The sequence below is a fragment of the Ambystoma mexicanum genome, chromosome 8 (assembly GCF_040938575.1).
Source record: "Ambystoma mexicanum isolate Mex_15411 chromosome 8, UKY_AmexF1_1, whole genome shotgun sequence".
Classification (NCBI taxonomy): Eukaryota; Metazoa; Chordata; class Amphibia; order Caudata; family Ambystomatidae; genus Ambystoma; species Ambystoma mexicanum.
In genome coordinates, this window is record NC_090929.1 from 811,822,564 (window position 1) to 811,837,571 (window position 15,008).

General features: G+C 48.3%; 1 protein-coding gene across 2 annotated transcripts in view; it reads right to left on the reverse strand.

Moving 5' to 3' along the window:
* ZSWIM8 (zinc finger SWIM-type containing 8) overlaps positions 1-15,008 on the reverse strand; it is a 3,132,642-nt gene that overhangs the window by 1,829,372 nt on the left and 1,288,262 nt on the right. For both annotated transcript variants that reach the window (XM_069610680.1, XM_069610679.1), the window contains one exon: positions 4,876-5,051. In XM_069610680.1, coding sequence (XP_069466781.1) covers positions 4,876-5,051 — 176 coding nt within the window. The remainder of the gene's footprint in view (positions 1-4,875; positions 5,052-15,008) is intronic.

Below are 15,008 nucleotides of genomic sequence, written 5' to 3' on the forward strand. Positions count from 1 at the left end.
CTTACCGCGCCCTGGCCAGACGGGCATGTATTCTGCAATACGGCTCAAAGCCAGCAGAGCGGTGTCCTCACCAGCCAATATGGCAGCCCCACAGGGGGAAAATCCTCACCCCCTGTATCAATATGCGCTCCCCGTTTTCTAAACTGCAGCGACAGAGGAACACTAAGGCTAATGACACTGATGGGCTACATTTCATCCAACCTCACTCTAGTGTCTTTGCGTGTCCTCTGCCAGGGGTGCTGGAGGACACTCCCCCCCCCCCCCTTCTCTTCGACAGTGGTTTCCTTGCCATTCAGTTCAGACAATCCAGCAGTACCACAAAGAAGACATACTGTGTGTAGTGTTCAAGGTTTATGTGTCCATATTTCAGGCAATTGTGACAATTATCTCTGCCAATCTACAGAGAGCAGTGTGCTCCTATTCCTGCGTATGGATCCCGCTATTACTCCCCCAGTATGGTCGCATTCCACTCCCCAGTTACCTGTGGGGAGCAGGCCCAGGCGGCCCTTCTCTGCCCTGCAGTCTTCAATGGGTAAGTGTGCCCTAAGAATATCCACGGTCAGAGACCAGGGGCTGTGAGGGGAGCGGGTGGGCATTCCACGGTATTGCACAGCTCTTTAAGGGCTTTCAGAAGCACTGGCACTCACCGCCTCCCTCATCCTCCACCGCCCGTTCCGGCATCTGCAACTTCGTATTCAGCCGCGACGACAGCCCCTCAGCAATGTCCCATTGAAGTACTGGCTGCGCCAGCGGCGCAGACCTCCGCCCTTGCTCCCAACCGCACTGCTCAGTGCGTGACTTTGCCCTGGATCCTGCGCCACCAGCAGCGTACAGCATCGGCCAGTGCTTCCCTCCGGGAGTATCCGCACGTAGAGGTCGACAGGTGGGGTGTTCTCCACGGCAGCTCCGTTCAGCTGCCTCCTACGTCCGCGCTTCCACGTGCCTCAGCAGACGGCCCAGTCTTCACTGCTCAACAGGCGCCATCTTGTCGCGTCGGGCAAAACTCATTGTAGAAATTCCACGTCAACGGAGAGGGTTCTCGTTTCAGATCTTCCACGATGTTGCACCAGCACTTTTCCAGGCTCCGGCACTTATTCTTGTTGTCCGTCTAAGGTGCTAATGGTCATCTATAAGTGGATCAGGCAGGTGCTTTCTTGAGTTGCACTCTCACTGTATGGCTGCAGGCCACAACCCCCTTGTTTGTTATACACTTGTCAATTCCAGACACCCTACACGTCATGCTCCACTCCTCCTTAATATTCTTCACCAGAAGGGCAGCCTTCTTGCCACTCTTGTTTCCCCACTTTGTCCTTACACAAACACTGACAATAATTCTGTCTCACTCTGACTGTTCTTTGCCTTTGACAACGTGGGTTTAACCCAGTTTGTTTTATGAAACTCTTTAAACACGGGCCATACATTTTACAAACAAATGGATTATCATTTGCCCCCTCTTGGATTTGCTTTGTTATAACTCTTTTGGCTTTGGCAATGGTAGTTTGTATTGGGTTCTTGACTTATTGCCCCCTTCCTGTTGGTTGTTTTCAAATGTACCCACACATTTATAATCACACCTCGTTGGTCTGATAATCAAGCGCTTATCATTCCACTTGCTCCTTTCACAGTCAGAGTGGTTTAGAAAATACTAATGATCTGATTTGTCAGTTTGGTATTCAAAATTACTTCTTTTCTTGTATTTCGCTCAATGCGTGTTTCCTGCTTTAAAGGACCTGGTCTGAGCAAGCAGGCAGTTACAGAGGGCTGCAGGGTCACAATTCATTAGTGAATTCACCGGGTCTGGCATGGCGTCCGTTTGCCTCGCTTCTCCCAGGTCCTCTGCTGCTTCTCGTGATCCGGGAACCAGCTTCTACCAGTCTTCTGCGGCCCGTGCCACTCGCACACTGAGCTTTCTTGGCCCCAAAGTCTCTCTGGTGCTTGCCTGCCACCGGAGACAGCCTTATTGTGGGGAAAGCGTTGCAAACTTTTGCTTTCTGCTGCGCAACCCTTGCAACTTAGGTTTTCAGGCAGAAAGCTTCCATCTCCGACGCTTCCCGCTGTGCGACCTCTGCAATTAGAGCTTCTGGAGGAAAAGACCCTCTCAGGAACAGCAACTGCGCGCCAGTCGACAGCGGTGCCAGCGTTGTCTTCCTCCTCCAGATTCTGCTCCTGCTGCAACGCAGCAAGTTCACAACTCCTCCACCTACGACTAACGCTCTGCTCCTTCTCCTTCTCCTTTCTAATGTCCTGCACCTGAGGGGGCCTTTTAAGCACCCCAGCCTCCCTCAGGTGAGGGAGCTTTACATTAACAAGCTGCACTTTGTAGTTTCATTCCTCTTCTTCGTCCCAGTACTTTGGGGATTATGGGACTTGGAATCCATAATATAAGAATCAGCTTTCCAATTGGGAATTTGGGAATCTCATGCTCATTTCTTTCTTTAATGATATTCCCTATAGCAATATCCTAAAGATTAACTGAAAGATTTGGCTTTACAGAAAAGAAAAGCTATTCAGGGATTATATTGGTATTCTTTGCAGACTTATCTTTACTATTCCTTTGGGAGTTAGGGGAGCTTCTAGCTCTATGAATCTCCATGGTTTTGAAAAGGGGTTTCATTCCTCCAAATGCATAAGTGTTTAGGAATATTTTCACCCACATTAGGATATTCAATTTGGGAAGTTAAAGGCTCTTTGACAACAAGCCATTACTTATATCGCTGATATTTCTTCCCTAGAGGAAGAAATATCGCGTCTCACCCAACAGAGTTCTCCCGCTCCACTGGGGCCCTTCTCCCAGGTGATCCTCCCAGCAATTACCACCCCCAGGGGGAGGATCAGGAACGATCCGCCTTTCTCCGGCCACCTGGAAGGTGATTTTAGGTATGGTCTTTGTGAGGACTCTGCAGGATTCATCACACATCCTTCAGGCATTTTGCAGTAGTGGTATTACTGCACCTTCGTTTAAGGTCTGAGGAACTGAGACACAAATAAATAATGTATTTATTTGTATTCTTCTCTCGCCACAATGCTTGCTCTCGCCACTTTTGAGTACCCCTTAGAATATTTATATGGCACAGTTCTACTTAAATGTAGTGGCTTCATTAATCAAGCAATGCTAGGTTCATGGAGGACTCTATTTGGCCGAGTAATTTTGGCAATGCACAATGAAACAAAACATTGAAAGCAGTTAAAAATGCCAAATGTTAATTAGAAGGTATTTCAATGTTATTTTGGCTAGTAAAGAGACTTCATATTTTAATGTTTAAATTAATATTTTCTTTTGCCTATAAAACTCGCAAAAAAGGTGTTGCAAATGTCAAGACCATGGAAATATAGAACAAGCCTTGCATTGATATACTTTATGACCTTAACCTCAGCACTCTAGAACACTTCCTTCGCAAACTCCAGCTTGTCGAAAACTTAGCTGCCAGATGCTCAATCTTGATCCCTTGGATCACACCAACCCTACATTTCTCTTGTGGCTACCAGTGGCCCCATGCATCTGGTCTCTATGCATCGCATAACGGGTTCTTTATGACATGTGCTGCCTAAACCCAGAATTTGTATCTACTTTTTGGCACTTCTTTTTAAGTCCAAATCAACGCTAGATGCCCTTTCCATTCAAATCTGCGGCATCCAGGACCATGCCATACTTTGGACTGCTCTTAGAAGCCAATAATGTAGATTTCACTGAATTCAATTTCACCAACTCCGAAATCTTCAAATTTGTGTTTCTTTGAATTGGTTAGGTAAGTAGTCACATTTATTTTAAAAAGTAGATGGAAGGTGGGGTAAGGCCCCAATCCCCAGTATTTAAGAGTTTGATTGGCCATTTCAGCTAGCAGCACCCTCCTAATACAGATAATTTCTTGCTAGATGGAATGTCAGTGAGCATGTGAAATAACTGCTAAACTGAAACAATCCTTGGATGTACACATAGTCTACAGTGACATGCACTCCATATCACTATCAGAGCACATCTACCTTGATGTCTGATCATTCCCAACACTTGAAAAGCCTACACATAAGGCACACTTATAACTTGCTGTCCCTGCAGATGCACCCTCTGCAAAATGTATTCCAGAGGATAGCCTTAGCTTTCACATGCCCTGTGCCTAATTTATTGCAGCACTGGCACATTTACAGCACTCCGCACAACCCTCAGACATGCTCCCACTACACAATCTCCCAAATGAGGTACCATGGCTCCAGCCTGCAATGCCCCAGACAAGCCAATACCACAGCAAGTCTATACCAGTGGAACATGTGTGCTATAAAAATGCCAACAAACATAACCTAACACTACATAGTGAATCAAATAGTCTATTTTGTTATGAAAAAGTAGTGTCTTTTTTCAAAGGGGTCATGAGAAAGGCATATTGAGATTTACAATTTTTCTGCCAAATCCATTTAAAGTAGATAATTTTCTTTTGCTAAAACAAGTTATTTTGCATAAGATTAATTACATTGTTTTTACCTCTACATTTACTTTCTTTTCGAGAAGTGCTATTCTTTCAAAGCCACTGTTTACTTGCTACAAAAGGAAATCCTTTAACAGCCTTCAGCTCAAAAGGGAAAAATAACTGCTTTTTATTCTCTCCATTTCTTTTTTATATTTAAAGTTTAATTCAGAAGGTTTAAAATAGGCGACATCAAGTTATAACAACCACCAATCAAGTTCGGGGACTAGCCCACCACAATAATGGGGTACAATCATACAAACAAATTTCACCTGTACAATTAAGTTTCACAGACCCTCCAATGATGCCCCAACTCTTACCTTTCACTCAATTGTTTACGAAAACATTTGCCATCCTCAGCTATCCCCCACCTCCTCTAACCCCTCATAGGACTTCCCAAGTAGTAATTTGTGCTCACCTCTGAGGGCTGATCGTGGGATCCAGGACAGCCAACCGCCAAAGAACCACCATTTCATCACACATACTGGCACAAGCATGGGCAGCCACTTCAGATTGTCCATTACTTCGGCCAGTGTGCCCACTGGCACTGCTGTGAGATGCAGATGTGCGCACGCTGTACCACCAACCAGTTATCTGTCGAATAAAAAATAGATAATGAGTGAAGATTGCTCCTTTCTTTAGAGATGGTTTTGATCACCACATTCTTCTTGGCAGTGAAGGAACTTGCTTGAGGATGATTTGATTTCGGAGGTAAACTGATGAATCACTGTTAGGGTGACAGAAAATGTGGTGTCTTCCCATTGTGCTGAGCAGAGTCTGTTATGCTCAACCCATTTTAATGCAGCTTTCTTTGCTTGCCATCCTGTTTGATTCCATTACCTGAAATTGCTGAACCATGCTCACACTCATCAATGTACTAATATGGATACATTACTCACCGTAATCGTATTTCTGATCCTTGTATCTGCTTAGATTCACATGCTGTGCATAGGCCGACATCTAGTGGAAGTATTACAGTTGTTGTTTTCGAAACTCAAAAAGGGACGTTGACAGGGCGTGCCAGTAATACTATCCCTAGTGTGACGTCCACTGTACCCTTGATCTCTCCCTCGTCGAGGTCCCTCAGATTGTCATTTTTCTGACATGGTGTAGCGCGAGTGCAGTTGTATCCAAGCAGATACGTATTAGACAACCTCATAAGCATCCACACGCTTTCTCTCTGAGGGGAGGAAAGGTGGTGGGCGCATGTGAATCTAAGCAGATACAAGCATCAGAAATACGATTACGGTGAGTAATGTATCCCTTCTGAGGCTTGTGGAATCTGCTTAGATCACATGCTCTGCATAGATTAGCGAGCAGTGTTAGAAGTGGTGGGATGTGAGAAGGTCAGTGAGTGAACAGATGTCTTAGAACCTCTCGTCCCACTTGTGTATCTGTCTTGGAATAAGTGTCAATGCAGTAGTGCGGAGTGAAAGTGTGTACTGAACTCCATGTAGCTGCTTTGCAAGTGCTGTCTAGAGGGACATTTGCAATGAAAGCCAGAGTGGTTCCTGTGCTCCTTGTGGAGTGAGCTCTGGGCGTAAATGGCAGTGTCTTGTCTGATGGGGAATAGCACAATTGAATACATCTGACTATACACCTAGAGATGGCATTCTTTGAAATGTGGTCACCTTCTCTGCCTAGCGCTATGGAGGCAAACAGTTGATCTGTTTTTCTTAGCGGTCTGGTCTTGTCAACATAGTAGAGAACCGCTCTCCTCACATCTGGTGTGTGGAGTTTTACCTCAGCTGAGCTGGTGGGTTCCTTGAAGAAAGCAGGTACCTCAGCACACTGGTTTAGGTGAAATTTAGAGATTAATTTAGGGGAGAACCTAGGGTGAGTATGTAAAACCAGCTTGTCTTTGTGTACAACAAAGAAAGGATCCTGCACTGACAATGCTTGTATTTCACTAACTCTTCTTATGGAAGTGATGGCCACTAAGAAGGCAGTCTTATAATTCAGGTGTTTGAGACTAGACCTACGCATCGGCTCGAAAGGGGGTACCATGAGCTTACTGAGTACAACATTGAGATCCCATCCTAGCGGCGGGTTCAAAATTGGAGGGTGGAGTCTCTTTACTCCCTCCATCAATGCTTTGATGACAGGTACCTTCCACCATGAGACCTTATTGTGGGAAGTGGTATAGGCTGACAAAGCCGCCAGGTGGACCTTAAAGGACTTGAATACTAACGCTGCATTTAGCAAGTGGAGCATATAAGTTAGAATGTGGGAAGAAGTACATTCTATGGGGTTCATCTATTTAGACTGGCACCAAATTACAAATCTCCTCCACTTGTCAAAATAAAAGTGCCTAGTGTTGGGCTTTCTTGATTCTTTCAAGACATCCATACATCTTTGTGGCAGATTAAGATGTCCAAACTCTGACCTCAGGAGTCATACTTCCAAGTTCATTGAGTGAGGTTGAGGGTGTACTGTTAGACCCCCGTGCAGAGTGAGAAGATTGTACTGGCAAAGGAGTTTGATGGGATTGCACATCGCCAGTTTGTGCAGATGTGGATACCAGGGTTGCCTTGCCCACATAGGAGCAACTAGATGAGCGTCAAGTGTTCCTTGTGGATCCTGTTCACTACCTTCCTCATTAGCGGCGTTGGGGGATAAAGCATAATCAAAGTCTGGGCATTGTCTGTTTTCGCTTGTAGCAAACAACTCTGTTGTGGGGAAACCCCATAGAGAGAAGAGGTGTTCTACTACCCCTGCGTGTAGTTGCCACTCATGTTCTTCTGGTAGTGGATCTCTGCTCAATGAGTCTGCGAGAGAGTTGAGCTCCCCTGAAACATGCTGTGACGATAGGACTATTTTCAGTTTTAGTGCCCATTTCCAAATTTGTTGCGCAAGCCTGGACAGATTTGGAGAATGTGTGCCCCCCGTTTGTTGATGTAAAACATCGCTGTAGTGCTGTCCGTCAAGATCTGCACAGATTGGTTCGCTAGGGGAGATTTGAACACCTGAAGGGCTTTGAACACTGCCAGTAGTTCTAGCAGATTGATGTGGTTCTGTGCTGCCGTGCGAGACCAGACACCCTGAGCTGTGTGGTGAAGGTAATGAGCCCCCCCCACACAGCTAGCGACACGTCCTTTGTGACAATCGCTTGTATTTCGAGATGGTAGAAGAGTTTCCCCTTCAGCAGAGTTTTCCATGTCCACCAGCGAAAATTTTGTACTAGTGTTGGCGAAACGACCATTGGATCATCCCACTGACCACTCGCCTGAGACCACTCTTTCGCCAACCACTCCTGCATGGGTTGCATGTGCATTCGCGCGGGAGGTACCAGGTAAATGCATCATGCCTAGCAAACGCATCGCTTTGCGCACCCTTATCTGGCTGCCGGCCTGATAATGTGGTATTTGTAGTAACATATTTTGGACTCTTTTCTCTGATGGAAAGACCAACCCCTCTTGTGTGTTTATGACAGCAGCTCCTAGGAACTGTTTGGTTGTGCTTGGCACTAGGCTTGATATTTTCTCGTTGATGGAAAAGCGCAATTGGAAGAGTAGGTTGATGGTTCTATGAATGTTTTGCCTGCAAATCAGGGGGGACTGCAATCAGCCAGTCGTCCAGGTAAGGGTACACTGGGATTGCCTCCTTGTGCAGGTGTGCTGCCACCACCGCCAGTACCTTTGTGAATACCCTTGGAGCGGATGCTAATCCGAAGGGTAGCACTCTGAATTGGTAGTGCTGGTTCGCTATCTTGAAACTCAAGAATCTATGCGCTGGGAACATTGAAATATAAAAATAGGCATCTTTCATATCCAGTGTTGCCATGTAATCCCCCTTTAGTAGAGGGAATACCTCTTGTAGCGTAGTCATGCAGAACCTTTGTGGCTTGACATATTTGTTTGCACAGGGTGCATATCTAATACTGGGCGCATAGTTAGATCTTTTTTTAGCACAAGGAAGTAAGTTGAATAAATTCCCTTGTTTATCTGGTTGGCCGGGACGACTTAGATGGCGTCCTTTAGTAGAAGCGTGTGACTTCCTCGAGGAGTATACGCTGGCGTTCCTTGGAATGGGTCTTTCGTCGTGGGGGGTGGTTCCGGGGTTTCTCGAGGAGCTCTATACAATATCCGCTCCCCTCTGGCCAGTAGGTTTATTGGTCAGTTGGCCCAATGACGTGAGTATCGTATTCTTCTTTGGCCGTCTTTAAGGTGCCCTCGCCAGCCATGCCGAAGAGCACATTGGGCTCAACGAGCATGTTGATAAGGGTAGCCTGCGTCTCTGGTTTAAAACCCAATAAGCGCAACCAAGCGTGACGCTTGATAATAGTCACTTCTGCTATTATCCAGCCTGCGTTGTACGCGGCATCAAGATTGGTTTTTAATAAGCAGCTTGACACTGCTCTGTCTTCTGTGGCCACCTGAGACTTAAGAGGTTGCGGGCTGAAAACAGTAAGGCCGAGACCTTATCCCATTTGTGGCAGTTGTAACTGGCCAACAGGGTAGAATTGTTAGCAATCCTAGTCTGGAATGCTGCAGAGGAGGTTACCTTTCTGCCCATCGTGTAAAGTCTGTTGCTTTCCTTGTCAGGCGGGGCCTCAGAGGAAGCTATGGGAATACCAGCTCTCTTCCTTGTCGTAGTGACAACTAATGAATCGGGCTTCAGTTGCCCTCTGATATACAGCGGGTCAGAAGGGGCAGGTCTAAACAGTTTTTCTATGCAGGGGTTCACTGCCTGCATAAGATTAGGGGTCTCCAGCGATGGCTGTATCTTTCGCTGAATGGACTTGAAGAGAGGGATAAACTGCGTAACAGCCTTCTTATTTCCTAGGATCCTTATCTTGTTGTACCTCCTGAGTCTCTATCTGAAAATGCTCTGCCGCCTTGACGAGCACTTCATTTAGTAGGGGTAGGTTGTCAATGGATGAGTCCATGACCGGGGAATCCTGATCAACAGATGAGTCCATGGGATACATATTTGCCTCAGGGTGAACCTCTGGGTCTTCATCATCCCCGTAATAAGGGTCTGCTGCATCATCCCTGTAATAAGGGTCCGCTGCCTCTTGAATAGAGAGGTCTTCATGGTCAGAGTCCTGGTCATAGAGGTCAATGACTGTGCCTTGCACTGGATTCTCGGGGCGAGACCTCTTAGCAGGGGGTGGAGCAGGGATCTGTAACCCAGAGGGTGCTGTAGTGGGGGGAGAGGAGTGGATACTTTTGAAATAGGCAGGGTCCTTTTCATAGAAGTTGGCCATGAAGGACATCCATCTCATGAACCTGTCTATATCCTCAGCCGACCATTGTGCAGAACTAGGGATTACCAATGGTTGAGAAGGGAGCCCTAAATCTTCATCTGTTGGAAGTAACACAGGTTCTTTGGGCCTAGCCTCTTGAGATTTCTCCCTATGAGGGGTGGGCCTAGCCTCCTGAGATTTCGCTGAGTTTTATCCCTATGAGGGGTCTTAGAGGACTTCTTTTTGGACTATTTCTCCTTACCCTGGCCCCCTGAATCATGTTTCCCTGACTCTTTGGGGCCTAGTACCGTGACTTGACGTAGAACATCGAATTTTGGGTGCAGGCTGAACTGGAGCCTCGCCTGCGGACGATTGGCCCTCGTTGGGAGTTTTTCATGCGACGTCTGTGCCGTCCTTCAACGGCCAGGACCTGTCATGCACCGATCTCGAACAAGAGTGCTCAGAGAACAGAAATTCCACTCACCTTTCCCTGGACGTCGTTATTTGCCGTCCGCTCGACACGTGTGTTGAGTCTCGGCCTTGGGTTGTGTTAGTGGTGGATGAAGCAATAGCGCTTCCGCTGCCGGATGCTGTCCCCATAACAAGGCCGCCGGCCTGTCTTCCGGGGTTGGGGGCCTGCGCTTGGGTAACCGAAGCCACCCAGTCGCCTTCACCTTCAGAAACTGCAGTAATGCTGCCGTCACTGAACGCATCTTCTACTTCCATGGCCTCAAGTTGCCTGGCGTAGTGGGACCAGAGTTTAGCAGATTGGTCCTTCAAATTCTTGGGCTTGAAGAGCCTAAACGCTTGACAAGAACCCTGAACGTGGTCTCTCGAGAGACACAGGTTACAGACTAGGTGTTTATCGACCTACGGAAATTTCCTATTGCACTTGGGGCAAAATTTAAATGGGGTCTTGTCCATAACGGAATGATACAGCAGCTAGGTGAATGTAGTGTAAGAAAAGGGTCATATACATTCTAAAATGACCTACCCCCCTCTCTCCCTACTGTGTGGGCCAAAGCCCGGAGCGGCCTTCCAAGGCTGAAACAGATCCGTTGCGGGAGTCTTCCGACGGTCGTTTTTCTTGTCTTCACCGGCGTCTGATGTGTCGACAGCCGTGATATAAAGTATAGTAAGAATAAACTATTGGTAATTGAAAAATAGTAAATGGCTACAAGCTGAAAGAGGAACTCCGCTATAAGCGTCCATCTAGAATGACGGAAAAAAACAATCTGGGTACAGTGGACGTCACACTAGGGATATTATTACTGGCACGCACTGTCGACCCTTTGAGTTTCAAAAACAACTGTAACACTCTGCAGCTTCCACTAGATGTCGGCCTATGCACAGCATGTGAACTAAGTAGCAGATTCCACAATCCTCAGAAAATTATATATATGTATATATATATATACACACACATTACTCACCGTAATCGTATTTCTGATGCTTGTATCTGCTTAGATTCACATGCTGTGGCAAATTTCTGGGGGTTTTCTGTTTTACCTGTAACCATAACGTCCCTGTAATGTTTGTCCATTGAATTGCATAGGTTTTTACTAGTGTAACTTAACCATAACATCCCTTTAACATCGTATATATATTTCAGAGGCTTGTGGAATCTGCTTAGATCACATGCTGTGCATAGGCCGACATCTAGTGGAAGTTGCAGAGTATTACAGTTTGTTTTTCGAAACTCGAAAATGGGCGTGCCAGTAATACTATCCCTAGTGTGACGTCCACTGTACCCATGATCCCTCACGCGTGTAGGACCCTCAGATTGTATTTTTTCTCACATGAGGTAGCATGAGGAGTAGCGCGTGTACAGATAATTCAAGCAGATAGAAGAACAAGTTACTTTCTTACCTGGTAACGTTCTTTCGATGGGATGGTCCGACGACGTATTCCATATCTATGACATGTAATCACCACAGCTGTGCTGCTTCGGAAACTTTTCCGGCGTCTGCGTCCTGCGTCGATGACGTCGATGCGCCGACATCTAGGACCTCCTCCGACGTCCGACGTCATCCGATGTGATAAGTAGGACGCACGACGCCCGTAGCCTCAGTTGTAGTTTTTTCCCCCAGAACGTGTGACATAAGTCAACTGCCAGTCAGACACAAAGCCTTGCGGAACGCAAGCTGCAATCGCAAAAGAAATTCTGCAGCGGGGAAGGCAGGGCGGGAGCGATATGGAATACGTCGTCGGACCATCCCATCGAAAGAACGTTACCAGGTAAGAAAGTAACTTGTTCTTCGAGGGGATTGGGTCCTCCGACGTATTCCATATCTATGACAGACTCCCAAAGCAGTACCAAAACAAGGAGGAGGGAAAGAATTTAGAAACAAATTTACAATAGCCAATCAAATAGCAGAGCAAAGGACCGCCTTGCCAAAGGCCAGATCCTGCCCTCTGATGGAATCGAGGGAATAATGCCGTACAAATGTATGTACTGAAGCCCAGGTGGCTGCATCACAGATGTTGCGAATAGGAACACCCCTCTGCAGCGCAGTAGATGCAGCCACACCCCTGGTAGAATGGGCCCGCAAGCCAGCCGGTGGGTCCTTACCCGCCAAGCGGTAACACTCCGAGATGGCCAAAATAATCCAGCGGGACAAAGTCTGTTTCGTCACAGCTTGCCCCAAACGCTTACCAGCGTAACCAATAAAGAGTTGATCGTCCACTCTGACCCGGGACATGCGGGAAACATAAAAGCTTAAAGCTCTCCTAGGATCAAGCCTATGGAGCCTCTCCTCTTCCTTACCAGGATGCGGAGGAGGATAGAATGCCGGAAGAACAACCTTCTGGGCCAAATGAAATTCCGTCACAACCTTCGGAAGAAAAGAAGGACGAACTCGAAGGACAACCCTGTCCTTGTGGAAAACAGTGAAGGGTGGCTTAACTGAAAGTGCCTGTAACTCACTCACTCTGCGAGCGGAAGTAACCGCAACTAAAAACACAGTTTTCAGAGTGAACAGCCTCAAAGGGCAAGAATGCAAAGGCTCAAACGGAGCACCCATAAGAAACCTAAGAACAAGGTTTAAATCCCAACCGGGCACCAGGAAAGGTGACGGAGGGAACACATTAGTGAGCCCTTTGAGAAACTGTGAAATTAAAGGGATCTTAAAGTAAGAACACTCATCAGACGAGCGCTTAAAGATGGACAGCGCCGCCAGGTAACCTTTAATGGTACCCACTTGCAAGCCCCTGTGGGCCAAAGAAAGCAAAAAGGACAGAACCATGGGGATGTCACATGCAAAAGGATCCACATTCCGAACTCTGCACCAGTCGCAGAATTTACGCCAACGGCAACGGTACAGAGACTTAGTTGCTGGCCTTCGGGCCGAAAGCAACACCTCCAACACGTCTTCAGGGAGGTCCCAATCCCTATACCTCAACCTTTCAGAAGCCAAGCGTGAAGGTTGAGGGATCTGACCTCTGGATGGAGAACCAGACCCCCCTCCCGTGAGAGCAGATCGTCTCGGTAGGGAAGACGACGTGGAGGGCAGATGGACAAGTCGAGAAGGTCCGGGTACCACGTCCTCCGAGCCCACGCCGGAGCAATGAGGATCATCCGGGAACCGAACTTCCGTAACCTCCGCAGCACTTGCGGGATGACGGGGACTGGAGGAAACGCGTACAGCAGCGGGAACGACCACTCCACCACGAACGCGTCTCCTAAGGCTCCTTTTGGAGGAAATTCCCGCGAGCAAAACCTTTCGCACTTCCGGTTGACACTGGAGGCGAAGAGATCCACTTGAGGGGTCCCCCAAAGGGCGAAGATCACCAGGAGAATCTCCTGAGCCAACTCCCACTCGTGAGAGATCGTGCTCTGCCTGCTCAGAGCGTCCGCCGTCACGTTTTCGACTCCGGCCAGATGAACTGCCGAGATCGAAACTTCCTGCTGGATGGCCCAGAACTCGAGCTGCATCGCCTCCCTGCACAGAGGAAGTGACCCTGCCCCCCCCTTTTTGTTGAGGTAGTGCATGGCCACTGTGTTGTCCGTCAGGATCAGGACATTCTTTCCTCGCACAGTCGGCAGAAAAGCCTTCAGGGCTAGCCTGACGGCCCTCAGCTCCAACAGATTGATATGGAGTCTGGACTCCGACGGAGACCAACGACCGCTGACTGTCAGCCCGTTGGCATGAGCTCCCCATCCCGTGAGGGATGCATCCGTCACGATCGTCACCTCCGGCCAGGGAAGCCAAAATGGAGCCCCCTTCATCAAGTTGCCTTCGACGGCCCACCACAGAAGGTCCCGGGCGATCGAGGGCGGCACCTGAATCGGGTCCGACATCCTGCCGGAGGACTGTGACCATTGCATCTTGAGTGCCCACTGCAAAGATCTCATTCGCAGGCGAGCCTCTGGCACCAGAAGAATGCAGGATGCCATGAGGCCGAGCAACCTCAAGAACTCGAACGCTGGGAGCGTCTGGGCATGCTGAAACTTGCGCACCATCTGCTGAATGTGAAGAGCCCTCACCTGGGGAGGAAAACACTGCCCCAGGGAAGTGTCGAGCACTGCTCCGATGTACCCGAGCCTCTGCGTTGGCGTCAAATGGGACTTCTTTAAATTGAGGGAGAAGCCCAGCCTGTGAAGGGAGTGGCAGGTGACGGACAGATGATCCAGGACTTGCTCGGGAGAGCTCCCCCTGATCAACCAATCGTCCAGGTAGGGGTAGACGTGAATCCCCCCTTGCCTGAGATGCGCTGCCACCACCACCATGAGCTTGGTGAAAACCCTCGGGGCGGAGGTCAATCCGAACGGCAGGACCCGAAACTGAAAGTGCGAGTCGCCAACCGCGAACCTCAGGTACTTCTTGTGCTTGGGATGGATCGGCACATGGAAGTAAGCATCCTTGAGGTCGAGTGACACCAACCAGTCCTGAAGCTGAAGGGCCTGGAGGACTTGAGAGAGAGTAACCATCTTGAACTTGTCCTTCCTGAGGAGTTTGTTCAAACCGCGCAAGTCCATGATGGGTCTCAATCCCCCGTATTTCTTGGAAATCAAAAAATAAGGGGAATACCATCCCTTGTTCCTCTCCGCTACAGGCACCAGTTCTATAGCGCCTTTCTCCAGCAGGGCTTGAATTTCCTGTGCAAGGAGCGGATCCGGACACTTCAAAGAGAGGTTCCCCGGTGGATTGTCGCGAGGCCTGTGCCGAAAGGGAAGACAGTAGCCGTGGGCTATGATCTCCAGAACCCACACATCTGAAGTAATGGCTTGCCACTCTACAAGATGCTGCGTCAGCTTTCCCCAACCGGCGAACCATGGGACATGGCCTCATGACTGAGTAGGAGCGGCTGCGGCGTTACCTGAGGGCAAAGAGGCAACTGCCCGAGCGGCCTTGGCACCACGG